The sequence below is a fragment of the Quercus suber genome, unplaced genomic scaffold, assembly GCF_002906115.3.
Source record: "Quercus suber isolate HL8 unplaced genomic scaffold, Cork oak 2.0 scaffold_99, whole genome shotgun sequence".
Lineage (NCBI taxonomy): Eukaryota > Viridiplantae > Streptophyta > Magnoliopsida > Fagales > Fagaceae > Quercus > Quercus suber.
The window spans coordinates 1,465,807-1,484,216 of NW_027069564.1; the positions used below are offsets into that span (position 1 = coordinate 1,465,807).

General features: G+C 32.7%; 2 protein-coding genes across 4 annotated transcripts; both read right to left on the minus strand.

Annotated features, from left to right (window-relative positions):
• Positions 1-3,027: 3,027 nt before the first annotated feature.
• LOC112018550 (exopolygalacturonase) lies at positions 3,028-5,436 on the minus strand. The gene is made up of 4 exons (XM_024051081.2): positions 5,256-5,436; positions 4,736-5,044; positions 3,547-4,062; positions 3,028-3,434 (listed from the first exon to the last, which is right to left on the minus strand). The coding sequence occupies exons 1-4, from the start codon at positions 5,373-5,375 to the stop codon at positions 3,201-3,203; spliced, it is 1,179 nt and encodes a 392-aa protein (XP_023906849.1). The 5' UTR covers positions 5,376-5,436; the 3' UTR covers positions 3,028-3,200.
• A 9,369-nt stretch (positions 5,437-14,805) lies between these two features.
• On the minus strand, positions 14,806-16,909 carry LOC112018548 (polygalacturonase-like). 3 transcript variants are annotated; one of them, XR_010629527.1, is made up of 5 exons: positions 16,657-16,908; positions 16,228-16,538; positions 15,917-15,976; positions 15,678-15,744; positions 14,806-14,972 (listed from the first exon to the last, which is right to left on the minus strand). XR_010629527.1 is itself a non-coding variant. In XM_024051078.2 (2 exons), exons 1-2 carry the CDS (start codon positions 16,789-16,791, stop codon positions 16,227-16,229), a joined length of 447 nt encoding a protein of 148 aa, XP_023906846.1. In that variant the 5' UTR covers positions 16,792-16,908; the 3' UTR covers positions 15,983-16,226. The 3 variants fall into 3 exon arrangements, 1 of the variants encoding a protein (XP_023906846.1); XR_010629528.1 differs by lacking the exon at positions 15,917-15,976 and having other exon boundaries at positions 16,657-16,909; XM_024051078.2 differs by lacking the exons at positions 14,806-14,972; positions 15,678-15,744; positions 15,917-15,976 and having other exon boundaries at positions 15,983-16,538.
• Between the last annotated feature and the right edge of the window lie 1,501 nt (positions 16,910-18,410).

Sequence of the window (18,410 nt, forward strand, 5' to 3'; positions counted from 1 at the left end):
ACTTCTAAAAAATGTCTTTTCTAAAGAAATAAAAATGGTTCTAATGGCCATCTCCTCCTTTTCTTAAATGTTTTTCAAAAGAATTTCCCTCTAAAAACTCTAAAAAGCCTTCCAAAGGAGAAATTTTTCATATAAAAAAAATAAAAAATAAAAAAACCTTTTTCTTTCATTTTCTTCAAAAATATGATTTTTACTATGTAAAATATTTCTTCAATCTCTTTAATTCTGAATTTCCCTTTTCTAATAATTCTTCAATTCATTGGTTCTAGTTTTTAAACATAAACTTTGTTTTGTCAAAACTTTTATCATCTCAACAAAAACCATGAGATTTTTTGGATCTAAAGCCATTTCTTTAAAAGAAAAACCCATGGGAACCATTTTTATTTAAATCAACCCTTTTCCTAAATTCTTTCCTTCAAAAGTTGTTGTTTTCACAAAAAGTTTTCCAAATTTAAACTTTTTTCCTAAAAATCTTTTTGTCATCTTTTCAAAAAATTATAGATTAACTCTTTTGGCCCATTGTGTTTCTGCATGAGAAACGAGAAAAAATGGAGGAAAAATTTGCTAAAAGGTGCTATCTTTCTTATCATCTCTTTTATTTTTACATTGTAATTATTCACATGCTAGGTATATAATAAATAAATGGTCACTTGCTAAACTATATATTATTTCTTGCAACGTAGTAAACTTTTCTCACACTCTATATATATTTCACATGTTTTGTTTGTAAATAATTCTTTGAAATAAATATTCACATGCTACATTATAAATAAATAAATACTCACATGTATAAATATATATTGTTTGTACAAAATATTTTTCATAAACAAATGCCAGGTATCTAATTTTTTTCACCAAAAAGAACGTTAGAATTAAATTTAAAGTGGGGGTATTATCCTTTGGATAGGTGGTGTAGGGTTCCTAACATCTTCCCCGCATGTAACCAAACTTCCGAGTCCAAAATCTTTGGTTCGAGACTTTTGGTTTATCTTAATTAATTAATTAATAACCCTTAAAATTGGTTTTAGTTAATTAGGTAATTTAAAAAGAATTAGACAAATAGGTGACACCTAATATAAAACCAATGGTTGGTAGTGGCTCATAAAATAAAAATAAGAAAAAGAAAGTCACACACACACACCTCACCCTAGAAACACATGCACACAAAGAGTCACGTCACCAATGATCCAATGTGTGATAAACCAAAAGAAAATAGAAAAAATCCTAAAGCAAGCTTTTTCTCATTTTTGGGGTATCCACACTTCCTTGACTAGAAGATGTAGATGGGTAAGAGACATATAAAGGAAGAAGAAGAAAGGGAAGAGTGGGATGATGAGATAGAGTCGATTATGAGAAGAATAAGAAATTTGAGCAACTCATTGTTGATATTGTTGTAATGAAAGAGAAGATGGAAAAAATGCAATTTGCTTTCTACAAAGCCAAAGTTGTGGATCCTCTACCTCCAAAGTTCATGATTTTTTATGCTGAAAAAATTGATAGGATTGGAGATCCAAGGCAACATGATAGACAATACATAAGCCTAACTTAGATGAAGGGATTAGATGGTAAGTAAACCTTGTATGTATTCCCTTTGTCACTAACAGGAAGTGCCTTGAGATGGAATTATAATTTAGATCCAAGTAAGACCACTATATGGAGTGAATTGGTGGATTTATTTGTAAAACAAATTGTTTTCAATACCATGATTAGTGTCATTTTAATAGATTTGGAGACTACCAAGCAAGGATTAAATGAAACCTTTTCTGAGTATATGATAAGGTGGAAGGGGACAGCATTAAAGATGGTCAACAGGCCTAGTGAGAAAGACTAAATCAACATGATCATTAAGAACTTCTGGAATACAAAATTAGGCTTTTGTCATCACCTATTAGTTGATTTGGAGAACTGTGTGATTGTAGGACACAAATTAAGGATGCAATTAACATTGGACAGTTGGAAGAGAATGAATGGAAGCCTCCAATTAAGAAGACACATGGGGGAGGATCATTCAATGCTAAGCCATCCAACCTTGCGAGTGTGAGTGCCATCATACCTTAAGAACCCATAACCTACCAAAACAATGCCAAAAAGTCCCTTCAAGAGTTCTCTGATCTAGGAATGCCTCTTGATTAAGCCTATGAGAATCTGACCTCAAAAGAATACCTCAAGCCTTTAGATCCCCACATCCATGCCTAATCATGTACCTTCCAGTTGGAACCTCAATGAGTTTTATCATTTTCACTAGAAGTCTGGCCACAAGACCGACAAGAATGAGATACAAGACCTAATATACAATGGGACTATTCTGATTAAAATAATGCAAGCCCAAGTGCAAATTTTTCACAAGTAATAATATCTTGGTGAGTCCAAGGTTGATCCACAAGGAATGATTGACACTAATGTAAAAACCACTATTATGAAGTAGTACATAAAAATAGTTGTTTGTTTGTTTTTCCACCCAAAAATAGAGCAAGATAATATTGAAACTACAATTGAAAATAGAAAAATAAATTTAAGAGAAATTAATAGAGAAAAACACTACGGATTCAAGCATCCACCTAATATTTTATCATATGAACTTGGATTATTTTTAACTCAATTGGGTAGAGAGCCAACTCCCATAATCGGAAGATAAAAAAATAAAGTACACAAACAATGTGTAAAGTAGATTGAATATGAATGATTGAGCAAATAATTCAATTGCACGTTACAGGGGAGATTAAGCATTCTATATATTATCTTATTTTCTTTTTATTTTTCTGTTCTTGTTCGTGTTTTGGTTCTAGGATGGGTTTTGTGGTGGTTTTGGTGTCTTTGGTGGTAAGTTTCGATGGCAGTAGTGGAGGGTTTTGGAGTGATGGACGGTGGTGGTGGAATGTGTGGTGATGGACAGGGTGAACACAAATATTTATTTGCAAATAATAAAAAGCACTTACTAAGAATTGAATAACCATTTTTTATTTATTCAGAAAGGTCCCAGTTGCAATAACAAAATAAATACTATCTATAACAACACTACAGATCATAGAAGCTTTCAATAAAAGGCTGAACTTAAACAATTCAAAAATAACTAAGCAACATTCCCCAATTTCATTTAAATAAAGAAAAAGGGAACATGCTAGACACAAGTAAATGAAATTCTATTTAGAATAGAACTCCTATAACCTATCTACAGATAGTATTTCTTCATTCCGCATTAGTTAAATTTTTTTGGTACAAGCAGGAGGGTTTTGCTTGCCCGAAACCTCAGGTTGGACATTAACACAAGTAGAAGTAGCAGATCCACCTTCCTTGTATGTGAGATCAATGTCAGTAACCACCACCTGTTGGCACTGTACACTCTTACTGCAAATAAGCTTCACAGCTTCCTGTGTTGAAGAAGTTCCTTTAATGTCCTTGAAGCTAACATTGCTGATCTTCACTTTAGAGGGAGACTGAAAACAAAACAAACAAACAAAAAATCCACCCAAGAATTTGTAATTTGTCTTCCTTTTTTTAACTTTTAACATCAAAATGTGTGTATATATTTGGGATATTTATAATAACCTCATTTGAGCATTGCTTGTTTGGGCAGTAGTTTTGATCAATAAGGACAGGATTGGCAACATCTTTCATAGTAATATTCTCGAAATGCATATCAGAAGCAGTCCCAGTAGGGGAAGCAGGCCATGTTTTGATTCTAACACCATTATCTGTATTGATAAAAGTGGAACCAATAACTCTGATTCCTGAAACAGGTTGTTCGTTCTCGTACCTACCAAGACTTCCAATGCTGATACCATGGCCAGGTCCACAAGTTATACTCTTAATAGTAATATCTTGGGTTCCATCACCAATGGAGATGCAATCATCACCTGTTCCAATATTGGCATTGGTAATGTTGATTTGAGATGATCGTCCAATGTGGATTCCATCAGTGTTGGGGCTATTTGCGGGTGCAGTTATGGTAACATGTTGGAATTGCAAGTTCTTGCATTCCAAAAGGTTGATATGGAAAAATTTGCTGTCCTTCGATGTAATGTCTTGGACTATTGAATTTGTGATGAAGTTGAATCTTATATTCTGTTCATATTTACAAGTTAGATAAATTAAAACACCAAATACGAATGCTCAAGTTTCATTTATATATTCTCCTAAAAAAAAGTTTCATTTAAAAATGTCATATTTAATAAAATGCTGACAATTCAAAAAAAATTACAAATTGGTTTGGTAATAAATTTTATAAGCATCATTAAGTCAACATAATAAATAGGAAAAATGGTAAAATTATAACAAATATTATCACATGAAAACATACAACCTAAGGTGTCTATGAACGTGGTTGGTACTACTTCAACAATATTATGTTATATAAACAATTTTATCTTAGACCACATACACTTTGTCACAACTTGATGACATATGCAATTGTGATTGGTGAACTATCACTTTCAAATTTAACCATCATTTTTTCTATATCACTCATAGTTGCATCAGTGTTGCAGCACAAAATGTTGCGTCCATATTCCATAGGCTTTTTCATATATAAATGTTGAATTACTTCTTTTGTGAGTTGTGATACATCCCTATATAAAATTTATGTCAAATCATTTGTATTATCTTTAGCATCCTTTAACATATAAATGCTTGAATTACTTTTTAGTAATGGGTAAAGCTTGCAAAGTTGTAGTGACTATATATCTAAGTAGAAAATGATGGAACTGTAAATGCTAATTATTTAACATTTGAATCTTACCATAGGAAGTATGTTGCAGTTGTAATCTTTGGCACAATTATTTTTTTGCCATGCTGTTTGTCCTTTGCCATCAAAAACTCCTCCACCTGACACAGTAAGACTGTCGATCTTTTCAAAAATGACCCAACCATCTTTACCCTTGAAGGATTCAACGTCTGATGGGGATTGTAAGGTGCCCTGAAGGTTAAACTCAATAGCACCTTTGCATGGACCCAACAAAGTCACTGAACCTAGTTTGTAAGCCCCTGTTGAAATCACAACTTTACTTCCTGCTACTGCGCACGCAGCTTTCCAAGCTTGTGTCAAAGCCTAAACACATTATGAAAATTCAAAATCAGTATATTACAATTATTTTTCATGTTAATGTTTTATGAATTTGATCAAGAAACTAGTTGGTTTTTAATGTAAACAGAGTTTGAACCTAAGTTATCTTATTCGACGTTAAAAGGCTTTATGAGTTAAGTTGAAAACACTTTTCATGTTAATTAAGTATGGTTAATTGTACTACATATATTCATACCTGAGTGATATCGCCATTAGGTTTTGCTCCATATGATTTAACATCAAAGACCTGCACAGCATTGGTGGATGCCAACAACAGTAGCAAGGAAACTGTTGCGATGCTAAAATTCTTTCCCATCTTATTGTTCTTTAATTATTTCCTTGCTATTGCCAATTTGTTATACGGAATGATGAATACCCCATTTGGTTTGAAGCTATTTATTCTTCAATACGTGAGTTCAACACCGCTGAAGCTATCTAACTAATATTAACTAATTTTACGAATGAGTTACTAAAAACTCTTTAGGGATTTGAACACACGTTTTTGTCAAAATAATTCACTTTGCCTTATTTGTCAAGCTCTCATTCCCTAAAATCAAACCCCTGATTTTCTCTTAGACACAAAATGACCATTAACAGTTAACCATTGAATCCAGATCCCTTGATTTTCTCTTACATGCAAAATAATCGTTAACAGTTAACTAGTGAAACCAAATCCCTTCATTTTCTTTTAGACACAAAATGACTGTTAACCAAGTTAAGAGGAAGAGTGACCAAGTCAAAATATCAATTTTAGTAAAGGTTAATGAATACATCTAAAGATGGAAAAAAGAGGAGATCAAAGTGCTTTTCTAGGCGGCTCTAATTTACTAATGCATATTTATGATATATTTTTTGCTAATTTACTAATACTTGTTTATGTTCTTTTTTTGGAATACTAAAAGTGGAGCATATAAAGATGGAAAAAAGAGGGGATCAAAGTGCTTTTTTTCTTATTAATTACTCCCTCCATCTCAATTTGTTTGTCCTCTATTCCATTTTGAAATATCCCAAAATATTGTCCTATTTCTAAAATTAAAAACCATTAATTTACTAATATTATTATTATGCACCTACTTTATTTCCAAAACCGTTTTTGATAATTTTATTTAAGGGTAGTTTTGGAAACTTATACATTTTTATATAGCAGACAAAAACAATAAATAATGTTCCCTTAAAAAGTTGGATTTTTGAAATAGGACAAACAAATTGGGATGAAAGGAGTACTAGTGTATAACCACGTGCATATGCACATGTATATTTAAAAACAATCACAATTATACACATATGTGTTCAAATTATACCTGGTATTAGAGTTACAACTTACGCATTTTTTAAGCTATGAATTTCTAAAATACGTAATGGTTTCTCATTGAAAATTAGATAGGACACTTGCCACAAAAATTAAAAAATTAGCTAGGACTCTTAATGCAAAATTGAACTCTAATTGAAATCAATTTAGGGTCTATTTGGATATCGCTTATTGCTAACAATTGAAAATACTGTAACAAAATAATTTTTAAATGTGTTAATAGTGTCGTGGGACTTAGTTTTAAAGTTTTTTTTCAGTTTTAAATGTGAATAGTGAATAGGGCACAGGACCCACAGAATAATGCAGCCGCACTGAGAAATGCTCCAAACGCGCTATCCAAACTCTACCTTAGAATCTAATTGTACTTTTCTCTAAGTTTTGGCTTTAACTATATTTATAGACTTGTTAGGTTCTAAGACTTTAGGAACTAAATGTATTAGAACTTCAATATGTAATGTGCTGGCAAACTATGATCAAAACTTAAAGTCTAGATTTAGGCTGCTCAAAGTGTATTTATTTGTAAAGTTGGAATCGAGTAAATGCAAGATTTATTTGTCTAAATCTACAAGGCTCAATCGATCGAACCTCGTGCAAATTATTTTTCTGCAGAATTTTTTAACTCAACTTAAGCCCGGTTTAATGTGTAGGGTTTTATATTTTACTCCAAGTATAAAAGAAAAAACCCTAGCCATGTTTTAGAGGTTGTTGATATGCTGTGTGTTGAATCTCTTATGAGATCTTGAGGTGTTTACCTTCATACACACTTAGGGTTATCAAGATTCATGTCAAGAACTTGGTGATCGCTGCAGTTGCTGCACAAAGATTTTAAAGGAAATCTGAAACCTTTGAGTGGAGTCTCAAAGTCATAAGTGGGAGTACTTGTGGTTGCAGTGGATCAATGAAAGAAATAGTTCGTGAAATCGGAGCTATCATGTAGTCGTGGTAGTAAGTTTTTACTCAAGGTAGCAATAAGATGTTAGTGGTCTAAGTTCTATTGTACAAGCTTCAATTTTTTCATAGTGGATTTGTTTTACCTTGAGGATAACTAGGTTAAATCCTTCCTAGGTTTTTTACTGGTTTGGATTTCCTGGGATATCATATCGTTGTGTTAATTACTTTTCAACATTATTTACGTGATATGATTTGATTGTGTTAACCTAGATTTGAATAATTTATCTAATAATCACTTGGCTAAATAACTAGGTTAAACTACTTGTGTTTTAAGGGGTCTAAAAACATACAAATGGTATCAGAGCGAGTTAGCTCTTGTATTTAGATCCTTTGATCTAAGAGTTGATCCTTAACCCCTGTTGTCATGGATTCTTTGAAGTTCTTATTGCTAAAATTCCAACTTTTCTACTTTTGGTTTGTGTCTCTTGTTGCATGTGTTAAGTCTTTCCTTGAGTATCTTAGTATAATTACATATGATGATAATTATGTGTGTTATATTGCTTTAACCACCTTTAAGGCACGTGATTCTTGTCTTTGGTATTTGGATAGTGGTTGTCCCAGGCATATGACAAGAAATAAAGCTTTATTCAAGACACTTTTTGAAGGAAAGATTGGGATAGTCATGTTTGGAGATGGAAGCAAATATGTGATCAAAGGCATTGGAACTGTGGACATTCCAAGGTTGCCGATTTTTGAAAATGTCTGGTATGTTGATGGGCTAAAGGCTAACTTACTTAACATCAATCTAATTTGTGACAATGGACTGAATGTTCTCTTTACCAAGTATGAATGTGAGATACTTGATGGAGAAGGTGACTACATGTGTATTGGTGTTAGGACAGCTAACAATTGTTATGGTAATACCAAATATAAGCAACAAGTATTTTAGTGCAAAGATCAATCAAGTAGACTTTTGGCATCAACGGTTAGGACACGCAAGTCACAAGCAATTATAGAAGATTTCCAAGTGTGATGCAGTTATTGGTTTGCCCAAGTTTGAAAAGATAGAGAAGTTCATATGTGGACCATGTCAGATGGGTAAACAAGTGAAGTCCAAGCATCCGTCTGTAACTGAAGTTCAAAATTTAAGACCTCCAAAGTTGTTACACATTGATCTCATGGGTCCTGCTAGAGTTTAGAGTTTAGGTGGAAATAAGTATATTCTTGTTGTTGTGGATGATTTCACTAGATATACTTAGGTTGTGCTTTTGAGAGATAAGGCTGAGGCTCTGAAAAAGATGATACACTTGTGCAAAAAATTGCAAGTTGAAAAAGGTACTGTGATAGCCAGAATTAGAAGTGATCATGGGAGAGAATTTGAAAACACAAAACTGGATACCTTCTGCAATGATCAAGGCACACAATAAGAGTTCTCATCACCCAAGACACCACAAAAAAATGGAATAATGGAACAGAAGAATAGGGTTGTTCAAGAGATGGCTCGTGTCATGCTACATAACAAAAAGATGCCCAAGTCTTTTTAGGGAGAAGTAGTTAACACTGCTTGCCATATACTCAACCGAGTGTATTTCAGACCTGATTCCAAGAAAACTCCTTATGAACTCTAGAGAGGAAAGAAGCTTATTGTCAAATACTTCAAGATATTTGGCAGTGACTGTTATGTTCTGCGTGATAGGGAGAAATTAGAAAAGTTTGATGCAAAGACAGACAAGGGATACTTTCTTGGCTACTCTTCTACTAGTAGAGCATATAGAGCGTACAATTTGAGAACCAAAACACTCATGAAGTCTTTCAATGTGGTGATCAATGATGAATTATGTTCAGAAACTCATTCAGAAAACACTCATCTAGTTCAAGCAAAGACTATGGAGGTTGATGATTCTATTCCTGATGATTATGTTGGGAAGCATAGTGATGAAGAACTACGGTTATTAAATGATGCTGTTTTACTACCATCAAGTTCAGAACTATCCACATCTACTCATGAAACTCAACAAGAACAAGGTGAGCCTAGTCCTTCATCAGAACAAAAAGGTACCTCCACATCTCTGGTCAAAGGTCCATCTTCTACAGTAAAGTTAAATCACCCTGCAACAAACATATTGGGTAGTTTGAATGATAACATGAGATTGAGATCCAAAGCCTTGAATGTAATTACTCACTCATGCTATCTTCCCAATTTGAATCGAAAATGGTGGATGAAGCACTTCAAGATGCTAATTGGGTTAATTCTATGCATGAAGGACTTCATCAATTTGTTCGGAGTGATGTCTGGGAATTAGTTCTTAGTCCAAAGGGAGTAAATGTGATTGGAACTAACTGGATTTTTAAGAACAAGTCAGATGACCATGGTACCGTTATTAGAAACAAATCAAGACTTGTTGCTCAAGGATACACACAAGTGGAAGGGATTGATTTTGATGAGACCTTTGCACTGGTAGCAAGACTAGAATCTATTAGGATACTCTTGGCCATAGCTAGTCATTTGAATTTCAAGCTATATCAAATGGATGTTTAGAGTGATTTTTGAATGGTATGTTGCAAGAAGAGGTGTATGTTGAACAACCAAAGGGTTTTGTTGATCCTCACATACCGAATGATGTCTACAAATTGGAGAGAGCACTTTATGGATTGAAACAAGCTCCCAGGACATGGTATAATAGGTTAATTGCATATCTCAATGAGCATCGATTCAAAAGAGGATTTGTAGATACTACTCTCTTCATATGGAAGGATAAGAATTATTTTGTAGTAGCTCAAATTTATGTTTATGATATTATTTTTGGTGCTACTAATGGTTCTCTTGCTCAATCTTTTGCAAATGAAATGAATAAGATGTTTGAAATGAGTTTGGTTTGTAAATTGACTTATTTCTTGGGATTACAGGTAAAGCAAACGAATTCTAGAATTTACATCAACCAATCAAAGTATGCTAGAAATCTAGTCAAGAGATTTGGACTTCACAAGGCTGCACATGCTAGAACACTAATGGCTGCTAATGCAAAGTTAACCAATGATCCATTGGGCGAGTCTGTTAATGTTACATTATATAGAAGCATGATTAGTTGTCTTTTGTATTTAACTGCAAGTCGTCCTGATATTGCTTTCAGTGTTAGTGTATGTCCTATGTTTCAATCTAATCCTAAGATTTCACATTTGAATGCTGTTAAAAGAATCATAAAATATATTAATGGAATTTCTGATTATGGATTGTTTTATAGCAAAGAGTCAAATTTGTCTCTTGCTGGTTTCTCAGATTCAAATTGGGCCGGCAATGCCGATGATAGAAAAAGCACCATTGGTCGGAGTTTTTATGTAGGAGCCAATCTTGTTGCTTGGATGAGTAAATAACAAAATTTTGTCTCTCTGTTTACTGCAGAAGCTGAATATATTGCTGCTGGAAGTTGCTATTCATAGCTTCTTTGGATGAAAAGCTTTTGAGTGATTATGGGATATTACAAGACACCATGGTTGTCTATTGTGATAATTCTAATGCTGTCGATATCTCTATGAACCTTGTTCAACACTCTAAGACTAAGCACATAGAGATTAGATATCACTTTATTAGGGATTTGTTTGAAAGAAAAATTATGGCTCTTGAATATATCCCTACTGAACGTTAAAATGCTAACATCTTCACCAAGTCTCTTGATAGAAGTAAGTTTGAGACACTGCATCAAGTAATTGTGTGATTTTGTGAATCTAGTCATCTTTGGCTATTTTGGTCCTTGTGCTTCACCTCAATACTCTTTGTGACCATTCTTCTTTTGGTGTTTTGTTGTAGTTGTTGTTGTTTTTCTTTTTTCTTTTTCTTTTTTCTTTTTTTGTCTATTAGGATTTGCATTGCATAACATTCAAGCATTTCATGACAGGTTGTTTTTGTTTTTCTTTTAAAAAATAAAAATAAAAATAAAAATAAAATAAGAAGGAAAAAATTGTTTTGCATTATTTTTCTTGGACTTATAATCAAGGTTGGTCATATTATCTTTACATAACATGCTTATGTACCTTGTTTAGCTTGGATGAGCTTATTTTACTGCACTTTGCTAGTTTTGGCTATGTAGTGCATGTTGTGTAGGAATTGTTTATAGTTTTTTATCACTTGATCGTGATCTTGAAGTCACATGTTTCTTATTGTTTGGACTTAAACTTAATGAGAAAGGCATAAATAACCATCTCATCACTGTTTACTAGCCAATCATGAACTCCTTAGTGCATATCATACGATTTTGTGCTCGAAAAAGTGTAGCACATGCAATAAAAAAAAATAAAAAAAAAAAAAAAAAAAAAAAGGTGTACCCTTTGATTAGTGCTAAAATTGNAAGGAATAATGAAGAGTTGAATGCTTATATTGCTAGGATAGACAAAGGCAAACAATCTGATGTTAACATTGAAGTTTCTAAACCTATGTCTAAAACTCTTCCTAGGTTGAATAAAAACTCTGAATTTGTCCCCATTTGTCATCGTTGTCATATTGTTGGTCATATTAGGCCAAATTGTCCTAAGTTGTCAACTCTAGGGTTAGACCTCCTTCTAGGGAGCCGAGTAGCTCTAAAACTACTCTTGTTTGTCACCATTGTGGTGGTTCTAGTTACACTCGCCCTAATTGTTTCAAGTTGTTTCCTCATAAGCGAGTGTCCAATAGGTCTCATCCTCTGTCTAAAGGCTCTATACCTATTCTTGGTGAGTTATTAAAAGCTTTAAGTTTTTTAACTCAATTTTAGTGGAAATCTAATTCCTCTATGTCCTTTAGTAGTCATACTGGGACACGTCCCTTTTCATCTTCACGGCCAAAGACTTGTGCAGTGTGGCTGATGAAGGATCCTAAGACTTAATTATTTGTGCTCTACTTTAATTCTTTCTATCACAAGATGGACTTTCTTGCTTGATTTTTTTTTTTTTTGGAATCATGCTTTCATGCATTTGCATCTAGTTTTTATGCTTTATAGTTGTTTGCTTGTTTTTGTTTATCTGTTTTCAATTTTTGTTTTATTTGTTTTCTCAAAAAAAAAATTGAAAAAAGGAGAAAAATACAAAAACTGTGTGTTTTTGTGTATATTGGTACTTATGTACCTTGGATGGCCTTTGAAACAAAGTTTCTAAACTTTGTATCACTTGTAGCTTAGATGAGCATTTTAATGCACAACTAAGCAAGTAAGCTTTCTGGCTCGTGTTGGTGATGAGTACAATTAAGTAATTTTTTATACTTAATACTTATATCACTCTTTTTTATGAGAAGGACTAGAAAATCCTAAAATAAAGGCTTAAATAACCATTTCACTACTAAAGCCCGCCAATCATGTATAACATCTGTGTGCTTCGACATAGCAAAATTGTGATGTTTTGGCTCACTTAATTGGGTATTTCTTATCTCTCTTATATGCCCATAAATGATATGTTCAAAAAGAAAATATGCAAAGAATATAAAAGCAAAAAGAATCAAAATGATTTTAAAATGATTGTAAGCGTATTTCTAAGAGATGTGAGAGTTATATGATGTACCTTAAAAGTGATAGTCCCCATCAAACAGTTATGATTGTGTGTGAGTGTATTAGATGTTCTCATATCTCAAATCGTCATAATATGAGAAACTTGTGCACACTAGTTATGTTTTCACACACAACACGCATACTCTTTGCTACTCTTGATACATTTGCAGGTACAATGTGTTTTGGCTATCACAAGGGATACATGTGTTAATATATACTTACTAAACTGTCTTAACTTGTTTTTGAAATATAAAATGTTGGGGTTTATGCATTGTATGTGATTTAGTCACAGAAAATATAAATTACAAGTTCCTTGTAAACTCAAAATATAGTTTGTAGTAGGTGATGAAATTGGGCATTTCATCTGCGAACTATAACACGTCAACTAAGATGGTTTGTCTTCATCAAGGAAGTGGAGACTTCTAGTTGATGTGTTGATGTGACTTAAGAGTTAAGACATATTGAACTGGACCGCTGTAAGATTAATTATTCAATCAACAACTGTCACCTAAATAATTATCTCACGACTTCTAATTTCATAGACTCTCAATCCTGAGAGGATAGTGTTGAAGGAACACATATTCTCAAGATGGAATCCATAATCTCTTTTTATAGAGACATAAAATATCCCCTTGAGATAAGTTTAAAGGGAACAAGTTATTCAGGGCGCCCACTTTAGTAAGGAGTTACTAAAGCTTATATTTATTGAAATTGGATTTCAATAAATGTGAATAACTAAAAGATTAAACCCTGTACTCAAGGATAAAATAATTGTTTACAAAGTGACAGTCCCTTATGACTTTGTTCACTATGGATATTTCATGAAGGGGTCAAATGATATCATTAGAGTCTTGAGATTTAATTTATTAATAAGGCCTAGAGTGCAATTACATTTATATAGTGGTATTAAATATAATTAATGGTAACTTTGGACTTGTCAAGAGTTAACAGAAAAGCCCGAGGCCCATTGGAGCTAGAGCCTTACTTGTTCCCTTTGGTCCCATCTCAAGCCACAAACTTAAGCCCAATTGGATAGGCCCAAAAGGCTAACCCAATTAGATAATCAGTTTTTATTTAATAAGAGTAATTAAATAAAGTAACTATTAAGATAGTTTGAATGTACATATGATGGAAAAAAAAAAAGTTTTTCTCTACAAGGAGAAGAAGAACTTTCTTTGAGAATCAACATACAAAAGGACTGATGGAGAGACCACACTTCTTGGGCATCATATGGAATTGAGATGTTGATTAGAGGTATTCTCAAGTCTTGTTTTGAATTTCACTGTATCAAGGTACGCTTTCTATTCTTTGTTCTAGAATTCAAGGTTACATGTTATCTCTTATGAACACTACAACAAAATGTATTTTTAGTGATGAAAAAATTCGTCACTAAAAGTCCAGTTTTTCGTCACTAAGAACCTTTAGCGATGAAATCGGACTTTTAGTGACGAAACTCATTTCGTCACTAAAACCCCGTCACTAAAAGTCCTAGCGATGAAAAATTTCGTCACTAAAAGTCCGATTTGTTTAAAAAAAAAAAAAATTTAGCAATGAAAATGTTTCATTGATAAATGTTTTCCTCGCTAAAAACATTATTCAGTGATGAAAATATTTCGTCACTAAAAACACTTTAGTTTATTAAATCATATTTAGTGACAAACAATTTCGTCACTAAAACTCTTTTTAGGTACATATAGTGACGAACAAGTTCGTCACTAAAACTATTTTTAAGAAAATCCAAACACATATAGTGATGAAAATGTTCGTCACTAAAACCATTTCTTACAAAATTTTGCTACATTTAGCGATGAAATATTTCGTCACTAAAGCAATTTTTTTTAGCTATATTTGTGACGGAAAAAGTCGTCACTAAAACTTATTTTATGTTTTTATTTTTTTCATGGCTTTGATATTAATCTGTAACCTGTCATTACATTATTAAAACCTAACATTTGAATAACACATTTATTTCAATAACACATTTATAAAAAAAAGATCCATACATTCCACAAGTAAAAAATAAAACAAATATCCAATTCAAACTCCTTCTATACAATAATTTTTTGCAACACATACAATAACTCAAGATGCTTTATAACAATACAAAAAGTGTAGCATAATATAATTAGAACTAACGAAAGATGTCCTCATATGTCTTCAAGTAATGCCAAAACTAAATTCCCTAAAGCCACCAATAAGAAATCTGCACAAATATAAAAATAATACTACATTAAAATCATAAAATAAAAACATTAACTATATTATAAGAAACATTTCTAACAATGCATTAAGAGTAGCCACACCAATGAATTAAAATCACAACTCCTAATGTATAAGTTGTAGAAAGCAAATATAGATTTTCAAGCAATTCATAGATTTTCAATCACAAAACAGATAAGTACAATTACTACTAACTTTACATATCATATTCCACACCATTATCCATATCAAGCAATTGACAAGTGCAAAATTTGAACACAATTGCTACTAACTCAACACAACAAATGACTACATCAATATCTATATCAAGTTCAAGATAAGCACAAAACTTTAAGTCAATTGCTACTTAGACAAGTATAAAACATTTAAGACAATTGTTATGAATTCTACATATCATAATCCATATCAAGATCAACATCTAAGTCTATAAGCTACTTAGGTAAGGTTCTATCTCATTCATGAATGCACAAGTCTATATTAATACTTAAACAAATATATATTGTACAATCAAAACTCCTAATACTCATTCACATTTGCAAGAAATGAAAAACACTCCCAATATGGATTTAAACCACCTTATAACACCATGCAAGCTACCTGCTAGCTCTAACACAACATACCACCACAAATCCAATTTCCAACAACACAAGTATAGAGTTTTCTAAGTTTTTAACTAGAATTTACTTACTGTACTCAAGCTAAGCTTACAACTTTCAGGGGGGAAAAAAAGTTATTGCAAACAATGTGTATTTAGCCTGCAAAAGAAAAGTTAAATTTATAAGTACTTCAATCTTGAAAATGATCCTCTCATAAATTACTACACAAACTCATAGCTTACACATGTAATACAGTAGGTATAAGAACACCCACACCAAAAAGCGACACATTGTAGGTTCTAATTGTCAAAGAAAAAAGAAGCACTCTTACCTTTACAATTGAAAAAAGAAAATCCATGTAGGTTCTGATTGTAGGTTCCGATTGTAGAATCTGGGGATGTAACGGCAGGGACCAAAACATGAAGCATTTTTTAGGGTAGGGACTAAAAGCAGTAAAAATAAAATATAGGAACTAAAATGGGAGTCGCCTAAAAATGTAGGAATTAAAAGTGGCTTTTCGCCTATATTTAATCTACACTCATAAAATAGATCCATTTAAAATGGAGAGGATCCTATTATATGTGTTATGTTAGACAAACATGCTAGAGATTTGGGAGTGTCATACTAGACAATAGCACATACTATGGGCATTGAATCGCATATCCCAGTTTTTGCACAATATTTTGTGACCAAGCAAGTGATCCTTGGCCATCAAAAGTTCCACCTCCTGATACCATCAACCCATCAATATTTTGGAAAACAGTCCAATGGTCCTGCAGGTTGAACTTGTTGAGGTCAATTGGAGCCACCATGTTTCCTTGAACCAGAATATTGACTGATGCTTTGCAGGGTCCTTGGAAATTCAATGGACCAACCATGTGCTTTCCCTTTGGTATCACAACAGTGCTAGGATCTGTAGATGTGCATGCCTCTTTCCAAGTACTAGTAATAGCCTAAACATCAATCATGCACAAAACTTCAGAAATCAAATGCAAAAGGCATTAAATGAAAACATTTTAATAAGTAAATTAATTTCAATGAAACTCTCAAGAATGAGAGAACATTTTTTACCTGCCTATCATCTGACTTGCCATCAGCCTTTGCTCCATATTTTATTACGTTGATATCTGCACCTTGGGATTTTCTGATTAATGCAAGCCAGATTATCATAAAGCATATTGCTCCTACGGTAAATTTTGAATCCATGTTGTATTTCTCTTCTTCTTCTTTTTATTTTATTTTATAGTATCTATTTTTTTTATGTAACTTCTTTTAGTTTGAATCTTTTAAACAACGAAGACCCTTAAGGGCTTCATTTATGGTGTAATCAGGGATGCTCAATAACCACAAAAACTTCTACCGAATATTAGGTGGTCCTGTATCTTTGACTTTAAAAAAAATGCATGTATGTATCATGAATGTTGGTGGTAGTTTTTGTTTCTTTAGAGTAAAATGATCATCCATTATTAGGGTCATTGTGCATGCTTAATTAATTTAACAGCAGGCTTTTCAGCTCTAAATATTCGCATGCATGAACAATCACATATTATAAGGAACCACTTGTGTTGTGTGGAAGCTTATTTGACCTCCAGCCATTAAAGCCATTAGTTCTTGCTATTTAGATTTTATGTTACATTTGAAAGATCATGTATTGTGGACAAACTATGAAACTATTCATTTAGTCAAACGTTATTAATAACATAGGTGGTGATAAAAAGAGAGTTTAGATAAGATGGTAGGGTCAAACTTCCACATCAAGATGCAGTGTATTCTGATTGCATATCACACTAGCATAAAAAATAATAATAATAATAATAATAAAAAATAAAAAAATAAAAACCAAACCGATCACAAAAGTTGGCATTTTATCTTTAAAGACATTAGGTACTTTCCCTATAGGTATATAGAATAGGGGGAGACAAGATGATCTTTTAGTAAAATTCATTAAGCTACATGTATATTAGAGAAATTAATGGACCTATTTTTTTTTTTAATATATATTCGGTATGATTTTTCTTGAAATCAAAGGTTCGAGTTCGATTCGATTTTGCCTCAACCCTCAATTAAGAGGTGACATCATTCAACTTTGACTAAAACAATAAATTCGAATGCAAGTGAGATCAAAAAAATAAGCTAAGACTTAACTTCAACTTAAAATAATTAGTGGGTTTTAGTTAGTTTAACTGATAAAGTTTTTTATAGTTAAATAAGAGATTTGGGGTTCAATCCTCACCGACACTGTCTTAGTCTAATGATAAAGAGCTATAAGCGGACGTCATAAGTTGAAACTCTCTAAAAAAACTTAAAATAAATAAACACTACAAAAAAAAAAAAAAAAAGGGGCAGAAAACGCTGGGATAGGGTCAAAATTCCTATTCCAGCAATTTTTTTTTTTTTCTTGGCACTTCAAACCACCACGTTTTGAGTGTCGATACAGGGTCACTAAACCTATACCAGCGCTTTTCAAAAGTGCAGGGAAAGTCATACGCCCTATACCAGTGCTTTTGAAAGCGCTGGAATAGGTACTGTCTATGCCAGTGCTTTCAAAAGTGCTGGTCTAGATCATGAATGAATATAATTTAAACCAGCGCTTTCGAAAGCGCTGTAATAGGTACTACCTATTCCAGAGCTTTCAAAAGCGCTGGTATAGGTCTAGAATCAATATAATTTAAAATACCAATACAAGCGCTTTTGAAAGCGCTAGCATAGGCCATACCTATTCCAGCATTCTCAAAAGCGCTGGTATAGGTCTTGAATCAATATAATTTAAAAGGACCTATGCCAGCGCTTTCAAACATGCTGGCATAGGTCCTTTTTTTAAAAAA